General features: G+C 44.6%; 1 protein-coding gene across 19 annotated transcripts in view; it reads left to right on the top strand.

Annotated features, from left to right (window-relative positions):
* Window positions 1-20,920, top strand: part of neb (nebulin) — an 88,777-nt gene that overhangs the window by 45,791 nt on the left and 22,066 nt on the right. For 18 of the 19 annotated variants that reach the window (XM_035409603.1, XM_035409604.1, XM_035409601.1 and 15 more), the window contains 41 exons: window positions 276-380; window positions 793-900; window positions 1,153-1,464; window positions 1,570-1,773; window positions 2,137-2,241; window positions 2,347-2,454; window positions 2,550-2,861; window positions 3,276-3,380; window positions 3,501-3,599; window positions 4,346-4,447; window positions 4,696-4,803; window positions 4,995-5,306; window positions 5,833-5,937; window positions 6,064-6,168; window positions 6,312-6,416; window positions 6,588-6,695; window positions 6,820-6,930; window positions 7,503-7,700; window positions 8,191-8,295; window positions 9,023-9,127; window positions 9,243-9,347; window positions 10,032-10,139; window positions 10,532-10,645; window positions 11,117-11,314; window positions 11,858-11,962; window positions 12,224-12,328; window positions 12,578-12,685; window positions 13,502-13,609; window positions 13,694-13,801; window positions 14,086-14,190; window positions 14,693-14,797; window positions 15,106-15,204; window positions 15,365-15,469; window positions 15,950-16,054; window positions 16,521-16,625; window positions 17,060-17,164; window positions 17,297-17,401; window positions 17,940-18,044; window positions 18,468-18,572; window positions 18,955-19,059; window positions 20,186-20,290. In XM_035409603.1, coding sequence (XP_035265494.1) covers window positions 276-380; window positions 793-900; window positions 1,153-1,464; window positions 1,570-1,773; window positions 2,137-2,241; window positions 2,347-2,454; window positions 2,550-2,861; window positions 3,276-3,380; window positions 3,501-3,599; window positions 4,346-4,447; window positions 4,696-4,803; window positions 4,995-5,306; window positions 5,833-5,937; window positions 6,064-6,168; window positions 6,312-6,416; window positions 6,588-6,695; window positions 6,820-6,930; window positions 7,503-7,700; window positions 8,191-8,295; window positions 9,023-9,127; window positions 9,243-9,347; window positions 10,032-10,139; window positions 10,532-10,645; window positions 11,117-11,314; window positions 11,858-11,962; window positions 12,224-12,328; window positions 12,578-12,685; window positions 13,502-13,609; window positions 13,694-13,801; window positions 14,086-14,190; window positions 14,693-14,797; window positions 15,106-15,204; window positions 15,365-15,469; window positions 15,950-16,054; window positions 16,521-16,625; window positions 17,060-17,164; window positions 17,297-17,401; window positions 17,940-18,044; window positions 18,468-18,572; window positions 18,955-19,059; window positions 20,186-20,290 — 5,235 coding nt within the window. Of the gene's footprint in view, window positions 1-275; window positions 381-792; window positions 901-1,152; window positions 1,465-1,569; window positions 1,774-2,136; window positions 2,242-2,346; window positions 2,455-2,549; window positions 2,862-3,275; window positions 3,381-3,500; window positions 3,600-4,345; window positions 4,448-4,695; window positions 4,804-4,994; window positions 5,307-5,832; window positions 5,938-6,063; window positions 6,169-6,311; window positions 6,417-6,587; window positions 6,696-6,819; window positions 6,931-7,502; window positions 7,701-8,190; window positions 8,296-9,022; window positions 9,128-9,242; window positions 9,348-10,031; window positions 10,140-10,531; window positions 10,646-11,116; window positions 11,315-11,857; window positions 11,963-12,223; window positions 12,329-12,577; window positions 12,686-13,501; window positions 13,610-13,693; window positions 13,802-14,085; window positions 14,191-14,692; window positions 14,798-15,105; window positions 15,205-15,364; window positions 15,470-15,949; window positions 16,055-16,520; window positions 16,626-17,059; window positions 17,165-17,296; window positions 17,402-17,939; window positions 18,045-18,467; window positions 18,573-18,954; window positions 19,060-19,544; window positions 19,647-20,185; window positions 20,291-20,920 lie in introns of all 19 variants that reach the window. The other variant, XM_035409598.1, reaches the window with a different exon arrangement.

The raw sequence follows: 20,920 nt of genomic DNA, 5'->3' as shown, positions 1-20,920 counted from the left end.
GAAGGTTTAGGGACATCTATTCAATGTTTGGGGCAAATTTATGGCAGATTTACTTTCTATCCTGACTGCTAGATGTACTTTAAAATTTTGGAGAAAGTAATGATGGTGAGATGCTTAATCGTGTTTATCATATATGATCATAAAAGAGCATTAATGTATAAGGTTGACTTTGGCTATTTTAGCAATGAAATGTGCACGTCATGTATTTAATGTATTCATTCTTTCAACTAAGGGATAGGAGTAATGCCTAATTTCTGGAACTTTCTCTGTCACAGAGAGCTTACATTGAGGCCTGGGAAAATGACAAGGTCAACATCCACATGATGCCGGACACGCCTGCAATTGTCCTCGCTCAGCAGAACAAACTCAACACGAGTGCGGTAAGACCAAGACCGAGGACAAACCGGCTAACCCTGTGACACCACCGTGAGACCTCACCATGAACGGGCTTCAAAAGCATTACGTTAATCAGAGTAATTCATCTGTATCTTAATCTTTATTTTCAGTAAATATATGACTGTTGTTGAACATCTATAATACTTTGATTTCATTTACCCTTTGGCCAGCAATATTTCATACAAAAAAGTCAGTATAAATATGTGAGGTTATCTGAGTAGTTCTCAACATTATAAATGTTGGATAGGAGGGAAAAAAAAGTACCACGTAATTTCTTACACTGCCAGGGGAACTCTTTGAGGACTACTTTAATTTTTTTGTAGTTTTCACTCACTGGTTTGGAGATGCTTTTAATTCATTCAGTTGAAATACTTTATTGTGCTTTTTCCTTTGCAGAAATACTACAGACAGGACTATGAAGATAGTCTGAAGAAGGGATATCTCTTGCCTAAGGATGCCATCGCGATCACATCAGCTAAGGCCTCCAGAGATATCATCAGCGATGTAGGTTCTTACATTATGGTGACATTTCGGCATTCAGCAGATGGTTTATTTGGCACGACTTGCATATTAAGTGCATATTCAAAGGGTTTTAGCAGAGATAATGCCAGGTCCTCAGTGTCGCTACGAATGGTAGTAGTGATAATACATAAACTTACAAAATAAGGTTTGGTGCCAGGCTGTTTCAAATTTTCAGCACAGATAATATTACCACAAAAATGACCTTGCTTATGAGCCTCTCTTATGCTCTTACAGTACAAGTACAAGACAGGATACCGCCACCAACTCGGCCACCACATTGGGGCTCGCTGCGTCGAGGATGACCCCGTGATGATAATGGCCAGGAATGCTGTCCAGATCTCCAGTGATGTTGTGTACAAGAAGGACTTCCACAAGTCCAAGACTAAATTCCACCTTCCAGTGGACATGCTGTCCATCGAGCTGGCTAAGAAGTGCCAGATCCAAGTCAACGACTTCAACTACAGGACTCGCCTGCACAACTGGACCTGCCTGCCCGACTCTAATGACGTTGTCCAGGCCAGGAAAATCTATGATCTCCGCAGCGACGTGAGTGCACTTTTGCGTTGATTGACACTGGCACCCCATTGCCTATAGTACAAAGCTTGCACACTTCCAGTGACCTCCATTGACTCCGGCCTTGATTCCCGTTAGGCGGTGTACAAGGCCGACCTCGAGTGGCTCCGAGGGTGTGGCTGGTTGCCCCAGGGGTCCCTGGATGTCACCAAGGCCAAGCGCGCCCAGGACATACTCAACGACAGGCTTTACCGCCAGCCCCCCAGCATGATCCAGTTCACCAGCATCGCTGACCTGCCCAGCATCCAACTGGCCAAGCAGAACGCCGATCTGCTCAGTGATGTGAGGCCTCTTCTCTCGTTTCTGCCATTGAGCTCTTTTCGTTTGTAACCATTTCAGCTGAAATTTCCAGTGCTGTCAGTTCTCATAAATGCAATGGTCAGTGGGAGTGGAGGACAGCTCCTACAATAGTTGGGTTTTTTTGGTCGTTCAAAGAACAGTTGATACTGACTGGAATTACAATTGACAATTTAAACGGAGGGATTTAGCGGGAACTCTTTGCCAAAGCAGCTCAGACTCAGTGCACTTATCATGGCTAAAAAATACACTGGACCTTGAGATAACTTAAGCTACAAACCATCAGAATCATTGTAGAGATGAATTTATCATGGGCTTCAGTAAATGTTGGTTTTTTTCCCCTCACAGATGAAGTACAAAGAGGTTTGGGAAAGAGAGAAGACTTCCATCCATCTGACACCTGACATGCCTTCCATGGAGCTGTCCAGAGCCAACGCCATTAACGTTAGCAATGTAAGCAAAGTTTACTTTATCCTGTTATCCTGTGGATATGTGCCTTTTGTTTTTGTTCATTGATTTCAGTGTGGTGAATTGCTCACATTTTATGTATTTCCATAGAAATTGTACACAAAAGACTGGGATGCTCAGAAGGCCATGGAATGCCACATCAATTCAGATGCCATTTCTGTCCAGAGTGCTAAAGCCACAAGGAACATCATTAGCGATGTAAGTAAAGACCTCAGTAGTCCTCATCGTCTAGCGCTACGATGAACATTCTCCCATAAACAAAATGTTGTCCCTCCTTGCTTTTCACTGTGTAGTACAAGTACCATGAAGGATACCGTAAACAACTTGGTCATCACATTGGATTCCGTTGCATCGAAGACGACCCCATGATGTTGAGGGCTTTGAATACAGCCAAGATTGCCAGCGAACTTGTGTACAAGAAGGACTTCCACAAGTCCAAGACTAAATACAACCTTCCAGTGGACATGCTGTCCATTGAGTTGGCTAAGAAGTGCCAGATCCAAGTCAATGACTTCAACTACAGGACACGCCTGCACAACTGGACCTGCCTGCCCGACTCCAACGACGTTGTCCACGCCAGGAAAGTGTATGATCTTCGCAGCGATGTGAGTGCACTTTTGGTCCAGTCCGTGGTACAAAGCTTGTGCCCTTCCCTCTCCTGCACTTTCTGTCCTAATCAGCATGTTCTCCTGAACAGCTGTAATAATATATTTTCTCTATTATGTTGAAGTGTCAGTTTGTGCACATACGCACACATTCTAATGTACCTCATGTGCTTGCTATTTGGGGGTTCAGGCCTGGCGTTTGCTCTGTTTACCCTTTTGGCTTTGTTCCTTTATTTATTTATTTATTTACTTATTTATTTGCTACTCTGTAAAGCGTATGTGTGACAGTTATCTGTAAAAAGCTCTATACCTATAAAATTGAATTGAATTGCATTAACAGAGTATCTGATTTTCAATAGTAGATGAATCAGAGGTGAACTTGTGGAAGTAAATCGGTGATGTTCTGTTTGGTAGGCTGTATACAAGTCAGACCTGGAGTGGCTGAAGGGGATTGGTTGGATGCCGCATGAGTCCTTGGAGGTGCTAAAAGTGAAGAACGCTCAGAAGATCCTGGCAGACGTGAGCTCCTTTCTCCCTCTTATAACCGAGCCTTGTGTTTTTATCTTGATGGAGAAAATCACATTTCTATGAAATTCCGCACATCCTAAAATGATCTTTTTGCTCGCCATTGCCATACAGAGAGGCTACCGTGTAAAACTGGATGACCTGGCTTTCTCAGCACCGGTGGACAGAATGGACTTTGTCTGTGCCAAGAACGCTGCTGACATTCTGAACGAGGTGAGTGACGCGTCGTGTACTTCCTCTACTTCCTCTTTCTGAAGAAGGCGGTTCAGCTTACAGTGAGCTACAAACGCCATCACAAGAGAACGATGGTGTAAGGCATTGCCAAATATATCAGAGTGAGAGAAAAAACAATAAACTAGTCGGAATAACAGATTGGTGACCCCCCGTGACCCTGGCCAAGAATAAGCAGGTACAGATATTGGATGGATGAATGGATAGTCTGAATCAAACAGTGATGTTGGACATACCAAAAAACCTTTAAATCACTCGTGTTAATAAAATATGGTTCCAGTGCGGATGGAGTATAATATACGGTACGAGCCTGCAGAATATCTGAGCATAAATTTAATATTTTAGTATGTCATTTCTCTATAGACATTATTCTGCTCTACTGTACATGATAATTTTTGATAATTAGGGATATCCTAAATTAAGCATGAGATAACACAAAATAAAAAGGTTTTGTTTGGAAAATAATAGCTGTTGGAGGCATGCCATTGCATTTGCAGTATTGGCGATTTATTTCAACATGCAAAGTAACACAAACATGGTTTTTCTTGAGGATATAAAAAATAATAAAACAGAGCCTTGTTGGGTTTCAGTGTTGGGGCTCTTGTCATGGTCCTTCTGGTTGGTACATAAACTGTGGGCGATTTATGTGTTCTTGTTTTTTTTTCCAAAGTCGACAGGTGTCAAAAAATGTTGATTCTTTTCTTCTTTCCATTTGCTGGTTTGTTAAGGCCAAGTATCGTGAAGCCTGGCACACGGACAAGACCAAGTACACCCTGGTGGACACTCCGCAGATGGCCGCTGCCCGGGAGGCCGCTAAGAACATCAACCAGGTAGGAAGAGTCGCTGAAAACACACGTGATCTGAACCCATCGGTGCCCAGATTTCTCCCAGAGATTTCCTACATAAGCATCTATAGTCATCCAAAAACATATTCACAGATGAAAAAAGAGTGATAGAGACTTCAGCAGATTGCCCGCTGGCTTAAATGGGTTAACCCAGGATTCAGTCGGAAGCTCGTTACCTTACCACCACACCTTCATTTGATTAGTTTCTACCTTTTTCTCTTTCTTCTTTGCAGCACCTTTACATCCAGGAGTGGGAGAAGACGAAGGCCTCGGGCTACCACCTGCCCGTAGATGCCGTGCCACTCAAGCACAGTGCCCTGAGTGCCCAAATCCAGAGTGATGTAAGTGTCCACTGGGGTTTGTCATACAGTGTGAAGGGTAATGCATGAGTAGAGTAGGGCTGTAATTTTCGTATTACGACTAGAGGCATGTACTTTTGAGACAATACAATGATGAAGCCTATGCTGTTTACATTGCCTGTGCACAGTAAGGACTAAATCTAAATACATCAACCTGAACTGATCTCTTTTAGTACAAGTACCATGAAGGCTACCGCAAGCAAGTCGGACATCATATTGGATACCGTTGTGTCGAAGACGACCCCTTGATGGTGATGGCCGTGAATGCAGCCAAGATCGCCAGTGATGCTCTGTACAAGAAGGACTTCAACATGTCCAAGACTAAATACAACCTTCCAGTGGACATGCTGGCCTTCGAGTTGGCCAAAAAGTGCCAGATCCAAGTCAACGATAACAACTACCGAACCCGTCTGCATGAGTGGACCTGTCTGCCGGACCAGAACGATGTGATCCAGGCCAAGAAGGCCTATGACCTTCAGAGTGATGTAAGCAGTGAACTGAGTCATAGCCTTTCTTAAATTATCTATTTGAGGTGGCATATACAAAGTCTTCATGGTTTTTTAAAATTGTTGTTCTAATGGAAATACGAACATTTTAATTGCCTCACGTGTGAGCTGTTTCCTCTTTAGCAGATTTCTACTGTTCGTGAACCATGTGTCGTTTCTTTCTGAACACTGAAGAAAGCATGTTGCTGACACTGCTTTTTCTCCAGCTTTGTCTATCACTTCGTACTTGCACATTTTCTTTTTCGCACTATGTAATGCTATACATCAAGCGCTACTCAGTATATTTTTGATAGACATATGAGGCTGACAGTATATATAGATTGAGTAAAAAGATGGCATACACAATGTGAACATGCTAGCCGGAATAGTTGGTACACTTTCTACGATGTGTGATTTTCATATTCCTGTTTCCGAAAGGAGTATCTCCACATAGATGGCCTGTAGGTATGTGCCTACATTGAACATTGCGGTGGTTTTTTTCACACTTTGGTATGTCTGCTTTCAGTACGTATACAAAGCAGATTTGGAGTGGCTTCGCGGATGCGGGTGGGTGGCGCTGGACTCAGTGGATCACATAAAAGTGAAGAAAGCGCAGGAGATCCTGAACGATGTACGTGCTGCTTTCCGATTTCAACCGCTTTTTTTAAACCATACACACACACACACACACACACACACACGCTCCCATTCTCATTCTCAATGTCACCTCATCTTCTCACTCTCTCTCTCTGTGCAGAGGCTTTACACCAAAGACGCGAAGGAGAACTTTGAAAGGTTTACTCACATTGTGGATCGTCCCGAGATCATCCAAGCCAAGATCAACACCTTCCACCTCAGTGATGTAAGTTCTCTGGATAAACATCAGGGTTGTGCAGAGACCTTTTGAGGGGCAGGTGCTCAAAGTGAGAAAAGAATAGAATGGTTTTGTGAGTGGTTGTATGTTGTATGTTGGTAATAGTGGTAGCATGTTTTTTTTGTGCATAGCTGAGGTACAAGGAGTCCTTCAACATGGAGAAAGGAAAGTACATCGGGTCAGTGGACACGCCCCAGATGGCTCACTGTCGAGAGGTGTCCAAGATCATCAGCGAGGTAACAAACCCCTAGTTACAGCCAAATATGTCACGCTACCTGTCATTACATGCTCACCCATCATTACATGCAACCTGTCATTACACTCTAATATTATATATATATATCTTATATTATATTATCGTAGTGGAATATAACACATTTTCTCTCCCATTGACTGTGTCTCCATAGAAACTATACAAGTCCAGCTGGGACACCAGCAAGGCCACAGGATACCAGCTGGATAATGACTACGTCCCATTGGTTGAAGCGAAGCGCAACAAGGTGATCACCAGTGAGGTCAGTCCCCTTTTTTTATTTTGTTGTTTCCATAGGAGGATGCAATAATTATCAGACTGTCGTACTTATTGCTGTTTGAAATGTCTTGAACTTGTCATTGTTCATTTTTTTTGGGGACATTCAGGTGAAATACAAGAACGCCCACGAGAAGGCGAAGGGGCACTACATGGCCGGGACCACTGTGGACTTCCCCGAGGTCGTCCACGCTGCCGGCATCGAGAAGATGAAGAGTCTGGTGAGTCATCGTCAACTCCTCCCTACCTACCGCTGATGGCACCTCTGCCGCCATTTTGTGTCAGGGAGAACTTCCTCTACTGTTCCTCAGAGACATTATGATTTATAAAGGCAATAAGGAAAACCAGCAACTACATCTGGTTACCATCAGGCCGTCAGTAGTACTCATACATGTTCTATTTTCAGTAAGTTTCCTACATCTTTTTCCTTAACAAATTCTACAAAGAGACTCCCCCCAGTTAACAGAAATTCTGTTCCACCAACAAACGATGAAACAATTCATAAAAAATGTTAAAATAATGACATGCTTGATACACTCAGCAAAAAGTCATTTATGTCTAAATATTCCAATTATGTTATTCAAAACAGAAATTTGTTTTGACTGTAACACTTGCTGAAAAATCACGTTTTGTGTTTATATTGCCTTGGTACAAAATGAGTACAATAGTACAATTAGTACAATCTTAAGGAAAACCAGTAGATATCAATATACGGCCAATTATCTCCACCTGAGGCCTCAATGTACCGTTAACACGTATGAATGTTACAGCGACGCATTCTGTGTTACCACAGAGAACTTACCGGAAGGCGTATGAAGACACAAAAACCAAGCTCCACATCCCCTATGACATGGTGCACCACGTGGTGGCCAAGCGCTGCCAGGACATCCTCAGCGACATTCTCTACCGCACCTACCTGCACGAGTGGACCTGCCATCCCGACCAGAACGATGCCATCCATGCCCGCAAGGCCAACGAAATCTTAAGCGACGTACGTTCCCACTTCTACCTCATTTTTTTAAACAACTTTTTTATGTACAATGTCGCCCCCTTGTGGTGCAGCCTTCTCCCAAGCCTTTTTCAGTTGGTGCTGGGATATGTAAACTTAAATCACAGCTATTTCTTCAGTTAAAAACAGCACAGTAGAAGTGAGTGAAGTAGTGAAAGGTCCTTGGGCCATGCTCAGGTGTGATTAATAGGTAATGCGTGTGGTGTTGATAACCCAGGCAGGAAGTCCAATGTTTTTGGGAGGATTTTATGCCACTTATTAAGTTGTTTGTACAAGTGATGCAGTCAAATATCGCACATGCTCTCAGCTGAATTTCTATGGAAAGCCGCGATGGGAATTCTCACCTGAGGTGAGGCTGTGACTGATCCACCTGAGGTGATGTCACTGCCCACCTGAGGTGATGTTGTGACTGATCCACCTGAGGTGATGTCACTGCCCACCTGAGGTGATGCTGTGACGCTTCCTTCCTCAGGTGTTCTACAAAGATGATCTCAACTGGATAAAAGGCACGGGCTGCTACAACTGGGACACGCCGGAGATGATCCGAGCCAAGAACGCCTATGAACTGCAGAGTGAAGTAAGCTTCTACGCTACGCTAGCAGAGCGTTAGGCCTCTGAGCCAAACACCATGAGGCCTCTTAGCCAATCGCCATGAGACCTCTGAGCCAAACACCATGAGGCCTCTGAGCCAAATACGATGTGGCTTCTGAGCCAATCACCTTGAGGCTTCTGAGCCAAATACCTTGAGGCTTCTGAGCCAAATACCATGAGGCCTCTGAGCAAAAATACCATGAGGCCTCTGAGCCAAATACGATGTGGCTTCTGAGCCAAATATCATGAGGCCTCTGAGCCAAACACCATGAGGCCTCTTAGCCAATGACCATGAGACCTCTGAGCCAAACACCATGAGGCCTCTGAGCCAAATACGATGTGGCTTCTGAGCCAATCACCTTGAGGCCTCTGAGCAAAAATACCATGAGGCTTCTGAGTCAAACACCATGAGGCCTCTGAGCCAAATACGATGTGGCTTCTGAGCCAATCACCTTGAGGCTTCTGAGCCAAATATCATGAGGCCTCTGAGCCAAACACCATGAGGCCTCTGTGCCAAATTTGATACAGTACAGATCAGTTATCACCAATACTTAACCTACATATTGAATACATACGTACTGTTTCTGATTCTTTTCCAGTGTGTGGACAGGGATACAGCATGTCAGCGCAGCGTTAGACCATGTTTACATCTGATTTTCCTTCTCAGGTTTTGCATCACGTTTCTAATTGCAGTTGTTTTTTTTTTTCCTCAGCTCAAATACAGAGCGGAGGCAAAGAAGGGATTCGACATCTTCTCCATGGTTACAGACACCCCAGTATACGTGACCGCTGTCCTGGGCCACACCTGGGCCAGTGATGTAATGGCCAATTATGAATCATGATTACCGTTAACCATTCTTTTTGTTTTTAAAGTCATTTTCTCCTCCCTCGTTCTTTATGCAGCAATTACATTTTTTTTCAATTTATTCTCAGCTTAACTACCGGGAGGCCTACCACCGGGAAAAGCACAAATACACCACCGTACTCGACAATTTCGACTATGTACGGTGCCATCACCTGAAAAGTATCTACAGCAATGTGAGTAGAAACCCATGTTTATTTATTTATTTTTTTTAAACGGTTGTTTCAATCCTGGATGCTGATTGGCTGAGACCGCATTGTTACAGTGATCGCGAACCCGACAGAGTAACAGTTATTCAAACAGGCCGTTTGTAAACAGTATCACTCAATGATTGTACACAAACGGTTACTTACGAATAATATTATAAATGAATATTTATGAAAGCATTTTGGCACTCGAGGCTGTGCTGTATCATGAATACACTCACAGCTACAAGGAGTTGCTGGCATCGTGCCTAACAGCAGCCCTGTGGCAGTGGCTGTATTCCTGATACAGCACGGCCTCGAGTGCCAGATTTCATCTCTTCCCATCCCTGGGTAAGTGGCCGCACTTTGCTGAGGGGTGTAACCAGGACCTAAAAAAATACTGAGGTCTTCTGGAGTGGGTTGAGGTGGTGGGATGGGGGTGTAAATGCTGTAAATGTAATATGCCTCTAGATTAGCCTTAAATTTGTGGTAATATTGAATTCCCCTCCTACATGAATTGCAACCGATGTTCTCACTAAAGAATGAGATTAAATACAGGCTTTGGAAGCAGACATGAAAAGAAAAATACTGACGACATGACCTCAGCGTCCACAGGGGTACAGCAGTTATGGCCCTGACTTGGCTTTCTCCTCTTTCTTTTCTTTTTCTTCTTAGAAATTGTACAAAGACGTGTGGGAGAAGCTTAAGGCCACCGGCTACAGCTTACCGCTGGACTCCCAAGACATGACTCACGCCAAACGCCAGAAGGTTCTCTTGAGTAAGGTAAGTCAGCAGCATCTGAACCAGAATATGGGAACATTTTAAGTCTGAAGTGATTGTCATTGGGAAGTTGTCACACGTATTTGAGGCTATATGTCTGTTTGACAAGGTTAGTACATTAGTTATGTACAGACGTATGTAAGCCAACTGTAACTTGAAATAAGTTTTATGGAAAGTATTCTGAATTATTTGAACACATTGAATGTGTTTGACTGGTCATACCAAGAACACATACTGCAAGTGGTTCTTATGAGGTGGAGTTATTATGCCCGGGTCTATCTGAGTGTGTTCCTTGGGGTTGTTTTCTTATAGAACCACTCTTGGTGACATTTAAACCGGCACTCACCCAACTGTTTGACACCTGTGTTCATTCAAATGTCCTTTCCTCCATCCAGGTGAAGTACCGTGAGGATTACGAGAAGTTCAAGTCGCTCTACTGCTTGCCCAAGTGCTTGGAGGACGACCCTGGGACCGCGAGGTGCATTCGAGTGGGGAAGCTCTGCCTGGACGTGAGTGGCCATCGACCGGACCGCCCTTACGAAAAAAAACACATGAAAATCACATTTTGATCTTTTGATCATATTTTCACTGATCGGTCACTGATTTTTAAAAATCTGAACTACAATTTTCACATGTAAAAACAAAACAAGAAAAGACTTAAACCGGCCTAGGTTGCCCTTTTCCACTCTCATCTTATAACTGGGATTATTTTTGTAGTTCACATGTGTACTCTTCACATGTTGGTTTTTCACATGTGGCTCTTGAACACGTGTGGTTTTTCAACAGGTGATTTTTTTTGTAAGGGGGGTGCAATTAGAACCTTCTATTTTTTGGGTGCACCAATCAAAAACTGGGTGTGCCTAGGACACCCAGGATACAGTGTGCCGCCGCCATTGCAGCTGATGATGTTTGATTTTTGGCTTGCCAGCATAGCCCTACCCTTCCTTGATGTGACCCTCCATCTTGCCTGTGCGTTCCAGCGCTTGTACAGGGAAGCCTACGAGAAGTCCAAAGCCCGGATACACATACCGCCCGACATGCAGGAGGTGGTGTGCGCACGCAACACCCAGAAGATGATCAGCGGCGTCGACTACCGCAAGTATCTGCACCAGTGGATCTGCCTGCCGGACATGCAGGTCTACACCCAGGCCCGCAAGGTCAACGAGCAGCTCAGCGATGTGAGTGCCCCGCCAGCCCTGCTTCACCTCTGTCCCACCGCACTCACCCTGGTAGAACCCATAGAACCCGAATTTCTGGTCTCTGAACTGGAAGTTTCCACTTCTCTTTAAACTGCAAACACTGAATGCTGGGGGTTTGGCTTCAGTGTTGGTTCAGCTGAGACTTTCTCATGCAAGGTTTTAGCCTAAAGACACTTGAAGCCTTCTATGACCAGGGTTTAAACCAGTGCTGCCCAGCCCTGTTACTGGAGATCTACCATCCTGTAGGTTTTCACTCCAACCCTAACAAAGCACACCTCATTCAACACCTAGAGATCTCATTGAGCTGCTAATAATTAGAGTCAGGTGTGCCAGATTATGGTTTGAAAGGAACAGGGTTGGGCAGCCCTGGTTTAGATATATTGATAATCTAGATTGAGATCATATATCAGTCTCACGCAGGACTATCCTGGTATTCTATTACCTCCATTATAATGCCTAGCCCGTAGTGGTCTCTGTGGTCTTGTCTCTAATAGTGTCTTCATGATCCCTGTGCCTCTACAGGTCTTCTACAAGGATGACCTCAACTGGCTGAAGGGGGTTGGCTGCTTGGTGTGGGACACACCTGAGATTCTGCGGTGCAAGCATTCCTATAATCTACAGAGCCAGGTGAGCAGGTGCATCTGTCCCTCCGGCCACCCTATCTTCCTTCCTCTCTCTTGTTCTAACACTCACTTCCCCCCCACGTTCGCTTACATCACTTCCTCTCTCTCTGCCTTCACTTCCCCCCCTTCTCTATCCCATCTCTATCCGATGTTGCCTTCCTGTAGTAAACTACTCTGTGCTGTTCTGTGCCCCAGTCCCCTTCTCGAGTATGAAAGGAGTTATTATTAAATTTATGTGAGTGATGTGTCACGGTTTCTCTTCCAGAACCTCTACAAAGCCAAAGCACTGGAGCGCTTGAACGAATTTACCGAAGTGTTGGACACTCCTCTCTACAGGACGTGCAAGGACAGTTCCGTTAGCAACAGTGAAGTAAGTTGGGCCCAAACCGTCCTTCCCCCAGTTTCTCAGTAGAATTGTAAACAGAACATCTCAAAGGAACTGACCCAGACCCCATGGAGCAGTTAAGAATTATTTCCACGACCCAGTGTGAACGTCGCTGCATCTATCTGTGGCGTCCCGTCTGTGTGTGTGTGTGTGTGTGTGTGTGTGTGTACGTTCTCCCTGAACATCTGAATGTGTGTCTCAGCTGCTAACGATACTCTCTCTTCCTGTCCTCAGCTCAGGTATCGCAGCGATTACATCGCCAACGTCAAGGGCATGACCAGCTCCCCCGCCGTTACCTTAGATACGGAGAGAGCGCGCCGCGGAAACTACATACAGAGCGATGTGGGTGGTCCCTCTACGCAGGCTCTTACCCATGAATTAATGAATGAATGAATGAATGAATTCATTAATAATTGCTTTTTCATAGCACTTTTCCGAACACTCAAAGTGCTTTACAGTGATGAGGGGGATCTCACCTCACCCACCACCAATGTGTAGCACCCACCTGAGTGATGCATGGCAGCCATTTTGCACCAGAATGCTCACCACACATTAGCTAAGGTGGAGAGGGAGAGAACATATTTTAGCCAGTTAAATCAGAGGATGATTTGGTGGAAGGTTTGAGGATATAAAACCCTGCACAATGCACAGTTCCTTAAACGTAATTAAATTAATTAAATTTATTAAATGTATTAGACAAAATACATGTCTACACATGGTGGAGAGGAATTTGAATGTATATTACAGCTATATTCATGCTGTAGTTGTGGGCACTGTGGACGTGCATTTTTATGACTAAGATACTCTTGAGAGAGCTCTCAACTGTTGTACCAAGTCAAGTCAAGTCAAGTCAAATCAATCAAGTCAAGTCAAATCAAGTCAATCTTTATTATCCCCAAGGACATTTTGCAGACAGGGCTAATAAACAAACAGTTATGACACAAAGGCTCCTAAGACTGGACATGTTACACCAGAGTATACAGGTATGATCAATGCACAAGCCACCTTTACTTCACAGTTCAATAGGTGTACCTGTACTGGCAGGGTGATCAAATTTACTAAATGTATTTTTCCATGTGTATAAAAAAAAATTATGTGGCGGTTTATGAATTTGGGAGTCACAAATAGGTTCACAGACTGCTTCTCTTTCTGTTCCAGAACATTTACAAAGAGGCCAGCAAGAACTTCATGCCCACTGGCTACAAGATTCCTCTGGACACTCCATACAACAAACAGGCCAAGAGCAACAGCTTCATCTTCAGCAATGTAAGAGACCAAGTGACCATTTGGCCATTTCTATTTTGACCATTGTTCTTTGTAGTTTTTTAAACAATTGTCATTGTTCTACAGGTGAAGTACAAGGAAGCATATGACCACACGAAGGCGAAGGACTACACCCTTGACCACAGAAGCGTAAACTTTGTCAACATTAAGAAAACGAACCAGGTCACCAACGAGGTGAGTAGGATATCTACTGCTCATTAACAGTTCTTTTTATTGTTCTGTTGTTTTGATTGACTTACACACTTGTAAATATATATGATTTTTCAATGTGCAGCATCCACTTTGAACTGATGCTTTTTTTTTTTTTTACAAAAGGCCTTTCTGTTGGAAAATAGAACCCAGAATGCATCTGGTCAAAATGGCAGAGATTCCAGAACAATATGTGGTCGTGACAAACGAAGGCCGAACTGGCCGTTAACCCGGTGTTGACCGTTTGGTGTCTTTTGGTTTCACGGCAGAGACTCTACCGCCAACTCTACCAGAAAATGAAGGACAAGATCCACACCACCTACGACACCCCGGAGATCCGGCAGGTCAAGGCCACCCAGAAAGCTGTCAGCGATGTGAGTGCCCTTTGCCCTTTGCCCTTTGCCCTTTGCCCTTTGCCTCTCCTCTCCTCTCCTCTCCTCTCCTCTCCTCTCCTCTCCTCTCCTCTCCTCTCCTCTCCTCTCCTCTCCTCTCCTCCTCATGAAGGTTCTCTCCTCCTTGTAAATGAGGAAGCATTTGTGCTCCTGTATGGGAACCTGCTCTCGAAGACAACAGGGTTCTTTGGGTTCTTGTCTCCATGGGGGGGAACCCTTTCTAGTTCTTTATGGAACCCTGTATGGTAGGTGTGAAAGTGTGACAGAAAGCTCCCAGATTAAACTATTTTGCCAGAAAATGAACCAAAAGAACTACTGTTGAACTACTGTAGGTAGAATTCCTCTGTGGAGCCTTTTGGAACCCTTTCTTATGAGCGTGTATGTGAACTTCAAACACCCTAGAACTAAAACACCCATCAAGTTAAATTTAGTTTAGTGATTTTCACATGCTGTTTTTTTTTTCTTTCTTGTTTCCCGTCTGCAGCTGCGCTACAAAGAGAAGTACTTCAGTAACAGGGGGAACCTGATCTCCATGCCCATCACCCCGGAACTGATGCACTGCTACCATGTCAACCACATCACCAGCGATGTGCGTTTTTCACACCCGTCTGGTGAACTTAGCTCCCAGTATTTTCTCTTCAATCAGCAGAGGCAGATATAATCGTAGAATCTTAAAAAAAATCTTGGTAATGCTTCATTTAAGTCGTCAAACAAGCTATGTTGTAATGCACAAGTAAGAAAATATAAAATATGGCTGTGGTACTCTCCCGTAAAAGACATAACAATAAAAATAAGCCTCAGATCACATCTGATCATATTGAGCTCATGTAAACGTTGTCAAAGTAATGACCTTTGTACTGTGTGTGTGTGTGTGTGTGTGTGTGTGTGTGTCCACAGGTGAAATATAAGGAGGACCTACAGTGGCTGAGGGGACTTGGCTGCTTCCTGTACGACACACCTGAGATGATCCGAATCCGCAACCTCAACAATTTCCGGGTGATAATAATAATAATAATAATAATAATAACTATATCCTCGAGTAAACACCTGACCTCTTTACTGTAAATGCTTCCTCTTATGTAAAGAATGCACATGAAATAACAAAGCCAATAGATATGAAAGTAGATCTTATGTTTCCTTTCTTGATTCCCGCCAGATGAACTATGAAGTCGACGCGAAGAAGACGCGCAGCCAGTATGCCGTGGTTCTGCAGACGCCCGAGTACAAGCGAGTGTCCGAGCTCAAAGTTCACCTGAGTAATGTAAGCAAGTCACCTTAAAGTCCACCTGAGTAACGTAAGCAAGTCACCTCAAAGTCCACCTGAGTAACGTAAGCAAGTCACCTCAAAGTTCACCTGAGTAACGTAAGCAAGTCACCTCAAAGTCCACCTGAGTAACGTAAGCAAGTCCCCTCAAAGTCCACCTGAGTAACGTAAGCAAATCACCTCAAAGTCCACCTGAGTAACATAAGCAAGTCACCTCAAAGTCCACCTGAGTAACGTAAGCAATCCACCTCAAAGTCCACCTGAGTAACGTAAAAAAAAGTCACCTCAAAGTCCACCTGAGTAACGTGAGCAATTCACCTCAAAGTCCACCTGAGTAACGTAAGCAAGTCAGATGGAACTTTTCTTCAGCACTAGTAGTGACGTCACTGATACATTAGGACCATCATCTGTGATGTGGATGCATTGCTACCTCTCCGCGTATCGTTGTGTGTTTTGTTTTGTGTCTGCTTCCCTCAGCTGGTGTACAAGGCCAAAGGCAACGAGGAGAAGACAAAGTTCAACTGCAAGCCGGACTGCCTGGACATTCGCAGGGCTAAGTGGGCTCAGCAACTCACCAACAAGGTACCGATCTGCACCAATCACTGCTGTGGACCAAATCTACAGCAGGTCCAGCTGTGTCCCTGGTTCCTCTGTCTGAGTAGCACTGCTTTTATTCCCCATCAGAATATACCACCATACTCTACAATGTAACACAGTCTCATGTGGCACAGTGGTGCAGTGGATAGCACTGTCACCTCACACCAAGGATGGTCCTGGGTTTGAATTCGTGTCCGCGTGGGTTTCCTCCGAATAGCCAGTTTTCCTCCCACAATCCAAAGACATGCAGGTTAAGCTACTGGGAGTGGACATTAAGAGGGGAATTGCTGTGAAATAGTATGTGTCATTAGCCACCCTCCCCTGTATAACATTAAGATTAATAAATAAATAAAATTTAAACCAATATTGATATGTACACTGATGGTTAACATTTATCTGTTGAGGGTACTGTGCTGATGTGTTCTGTCTCCCCCCCTCCCTCCCCATTCAGTACCTGTACACAGACCTGGCCGCTAAAGAGAGGTGCTTCTTCACTCAGACCACGGACAGCCCCATGCTGCACCACTTCCGGAACATGAAGGTGGTGCACAGTGAGGTGAGACGGTCCTCTAGCGGCCCGGGGAAGCTGCCCAATACGGAGGCATCGTTTAGGGAATCCCTGCTACAGGCCTTCCCTAATGCCCAGGACCTGGAGCTGCTGAATGTTCCCTCTTCTTTGGGACCTGCTCCGCATGGAAACGCCATAATATAGTCAGATGTAACTATATATTGTTTGAATATAAGATATATAAAATAAGTCAGATATTAACTAAAAAGTGTGCATATTGTCATCAGTATAAGTGGATGTGCTCTTGCAAGCATATGTGATCCACTGGTGGGTCTGGCTGGGAGTTTGGAAGCCTCTGGTTTTCTCTGGTTTGTGAGATTGAATCTTGTGTTATGAGATTTAATCTTGTTGGTGCCGCCTCCTGCCTGTCTCTCTCTCTCTCTCTCGCTCTGTTTAACTCGCTGGCATTTCTCCCCTCTCAGAAAAAATACAGGGACCAGTACGAGAAGCTGAAGCACAAGCACACCTCCATCGCCGACACGCCCATCGCCATCCGAGCCAAGAAGGCCTACCTCAACGCCAGCGATGTGAGTGACCGTGTGACTCGCCCCCCCGCCTCTGTCCTGAGTTCGTCAGATTCATTTCTCTCCTGCACTTTGAGTTTCTTCCTAATACCCTCCATACTCATTCCCTGTTACCCCCCCCCCTCCCCCCAACAGCTGCGCTACAAGGAGACATTTGAGTTGGCCAAGGGACACTACCACACCGTGAAGGATGCGCTGGACATTGTCTACCACCGCAAGGTCACTGATGACATCAGCCAGGTCAGTGTTTCCTGGCAACAGGATACCATGTGCATACACTTCAAGTCTTAAGTGTTATTATTGTAATTCTAAATCTTATTAAAATAAAGTCTTATTTTTATTACTTTTGCTCCCAAGTATCTTTACTTGTTTTTAAGCTACTTTTTGCTTGACAAGTGATATTGCCTTACCCCATTGCCAAATCTTGAAATTAGTGTCTCACTTTTTTTGACAAGTGATATTGCCTTACCCCATTGCCAAATCTTGAAATTAGTGTCTCACTTTTTTGGCAATCTTTGGTCTTAATAAAAAAAACTAATAAAAACAAGGTTTAAAGTGTAAATATAAGATTAAAAAGCTTGTTAAGATTAACTTTAACTTATTTGTTTTTTGCAGTGTACATTTACATTTAGTCTCACTTTGGATGCTGGAGTGAAGTCCACACAGCTTTTCTGATCTCATATCTTGATCATGGGCATCTTGTCACAATAACTCCGTAATCTATGCGTGCCGATATAATGAACACATGAGAATTGACATTCCTTTGGTCTCTGCTCAGGTTAAGTACAAAGAGAAGTACGTCGGCTCCGTGGGCCAGTGGAGATCCATTCCCGATCGGCCAGAGCTCTTCCACCACAGGGTTGTGGGTCACAACGCCAGCACTGTAAGAGCAACGCCTTCCACTGGTCACCGTTCTCGTTATTAGCATTAGCATAGCGCTAGTGCTGACTATTAGCAATATAGATAATGCAGTGCGAATGAACAGGAATAAGAGTTATTGATGACAGATCATTGATTTGGATTAAAAGCACATTAGCGCATTTATATGGCTAGTTTTATGACGGTGATGAAATGGCAGTTATCACACATTATTCTGAAGTTAATTTAGCAATGTCTAAAAATCACGAAATATTGATTAATTTGGATTGCGAAATTCTAATCCTCCACTTCCTCACACCACACACAAAACATACACACTCTCTTTCCCCCCCTCTCTCTTTCTCTCTCCCTCTCTCTGCCTCTCTCTCTCTCTGCCCCCCCTCCCCTCTCTCTCCCCCACCCCCTCTCTCTCTCTCTCTCTCTCCAGGTGAAGTACAAGGAGGACCTGGAGTGGCAGAAGGGCATTGGCTGCTATGTGTGGGACACGCCATTAATGGTGCTGGCGGAGAACAACAGGCACCTGTACAGCCAGGTGAGTGACTGAGCCTCACTTAATCACACAGTCCGCATCGCAAACACAACTATAACAACAATAATAATGATGCATTTAATAATTTATCATTAATAATCATACATATTATTTTACAAATTATATATTTCATAATTCATTATTTGTAAAATAATTATGCATATTATTTTACAAATTATATATTTAATAATTAATTATTTGTAAAAAATGATACATATTATTTTACAAATGAGAAATTTAATACTTTATTATTAATAATGATACATATTATTTTGCTGAGTAAATGAGTAGTAACTTCTTTTATTAAGTCTGGTTGTAATAATTAAATGGTCTTTAAAAAGAGCCTTTCAGACCCGTGACCTCTTGCTTTGTCTTGGGGTGACAGAGGCTGTACAAAGTGTCTTCCGAGAAGAACAGAGACAACTTCAAATACACCAGTGACGCCCCGTTCTTCCGGGTGGCCAAGCATGCCTCCACTCTCCTGGATTATGTAAGTCAGGCCAAATACTGGCAATAATTTATCTCATGTAATCTATGAATGGACATTGCACTGTGTGAAATATATGTCCTCTATTTTATATTTACATAATTTATTGTATAATCTACTTTGTGTATATTGCTATACATTGCTGATGTGTTACAAATAATTGTATACATTTATACATTTATATTCTACTATTATTCATAATAATTGAACTTAATTGAGATCGTAGTTAAAGGTAAAATATTGAGCTTTTAAAAAGCATTTTTGTAGTTACATTGTTTTTGAGTGGCATTTAATGTGGTGACGATAGGAGTGTCGATAAACATTTTCTTGTGCATTGCTCTGAAAAGCAAATGTTGTTCAAAATGTTGCTGTTTTGATGTTGCCACTGTTTAAGTTCTTTTTGATAATTCCCATGATATTGCACCGTAAACCCTCTTAAAGGGCTGTTTGCCAGTTGTCTTTAAAGCCCTTATCACCTTTTTGAGCAGAAGTTGTACACAGCTAACTATGAACTGAGCAAGGATAAGTACACCCTCGTGGTTGATGACCCAAAAAATCTCCTAGCCAGGGAGGTTAAAAAAATGAGCCAGGTAAAACTCGGAGCACAGGTGCTCCACCCCACCCCACCCCAGCGTCTCGCAGAGCGCCGTCATCAAGCTCGCTCGCGCATGACATCATCGGCAGCCTTTGTGATGTCATGGCCTTGAGGTTGTGACATGGCACGCCCGCCTCTCTGTTGGTCTCTTTCAGCAGTCGGGTATTTCCTGCCGCTGAAAGGTCTTTATTGCTTTACGTGTGCGACATCTGCTCACGCTGTGCACTCCAGGCACTCCCCACTCATGCTGCAGTGGAGCTACCTGCTGTGGCCTTTCAATGGCAGACAATTTGAAATGGCCACCGATCACTCCCCCCCCCCCAGAATTGAGCCCCTGATTTTGCCCCAAAAACAAAAATGGTGGGTTGACCTGGAGTTCACAGGCTAGGACACAGGGGTAAAAACACCTGCGGAGGAATCCGGGAGCCTCCTGTCCTCGCTCCGTCTGTCACCTGTCAGCCCACCTGTGCTCACTGTGTGCTCGCACCGCATGTGTGTGTGTGTGTGTGTGTGTGTGTGTGTCTGCGCCAACAGAACAGGTATAAGTTCCGGGCCAAGGAGCTTCTGAAGAGCGGCTGCAATGAGCTGCTGAGGCCGGACTTCCTCAGCGCCATGTATAACTCTAACATGTGGAGTAAGGTAACCATCGACCTGGGACAGGGCCCCAACCCTGCCCCCCACCCCCGACTACCCCCCTAAACCCTGCCTCCCCCGGACTTCCTCAGCGCCATGTATAACTCTAACATGTGGAGTAAGGTAACCATCGGCCTGGGACAGGGCCCCAACCCTGCCCCCCACCCCCGACTACCCCCCTAACCCCTGCCTCCCCCGGACTTCCTCAGCGCCATGTATAACTCTAACATGTGGAGTAAGGTAACCATCGGCCTGGGACAGGGCCCCAACCCTGCCCCCCACCCCCGACTACCCCCCTAAACCCTGCCCCCCACCCCCGTCTACCCCCCTAAACCCGGCCTCCCCCCCGGACTTCCTCAGCGCCATGTATAACTCTAACATGTGGAGTAAGGTAACCATCGGCCTGGGACAGGGCCCCAACCCTGCCCCCCACCCCCGACTACCCCCCTAAACCCTGCCTCCCCCGGACTTCCTCAGCGCCATGTATAACTCTAACATGTGGAGTAAGGTAACCATCGACCTGGGACAGGGCCCCAACCCTGCCCCCCACCCCCGACTACCCCCCTAAACCCTGCCTCCCCCCCGGACTTCCTCAGCGCCATGTATAACTCTAACATGTGGAGTAAGGTAACCATC

The sequence above is a fragment of the Anguilla anguilla genome, chromosome 3 (genome assembly GCF_013347855.1).
Source record: "Anguilla anguilla isolate fAngAng1 chromosome 3, fAngAng1.pri, whole genome shotgun sequence".
Classification (NCBI taxonomy): domain Eukaryota; kingdom Metazoa; phylum Chordata; class Actinopteri; order Anguilliformes; family Anguillidae; genus Anguilla; species Anguilla anguilla.
This window is presented reverse-complemented; position numbering and strand designations above follow the sequence as displayed.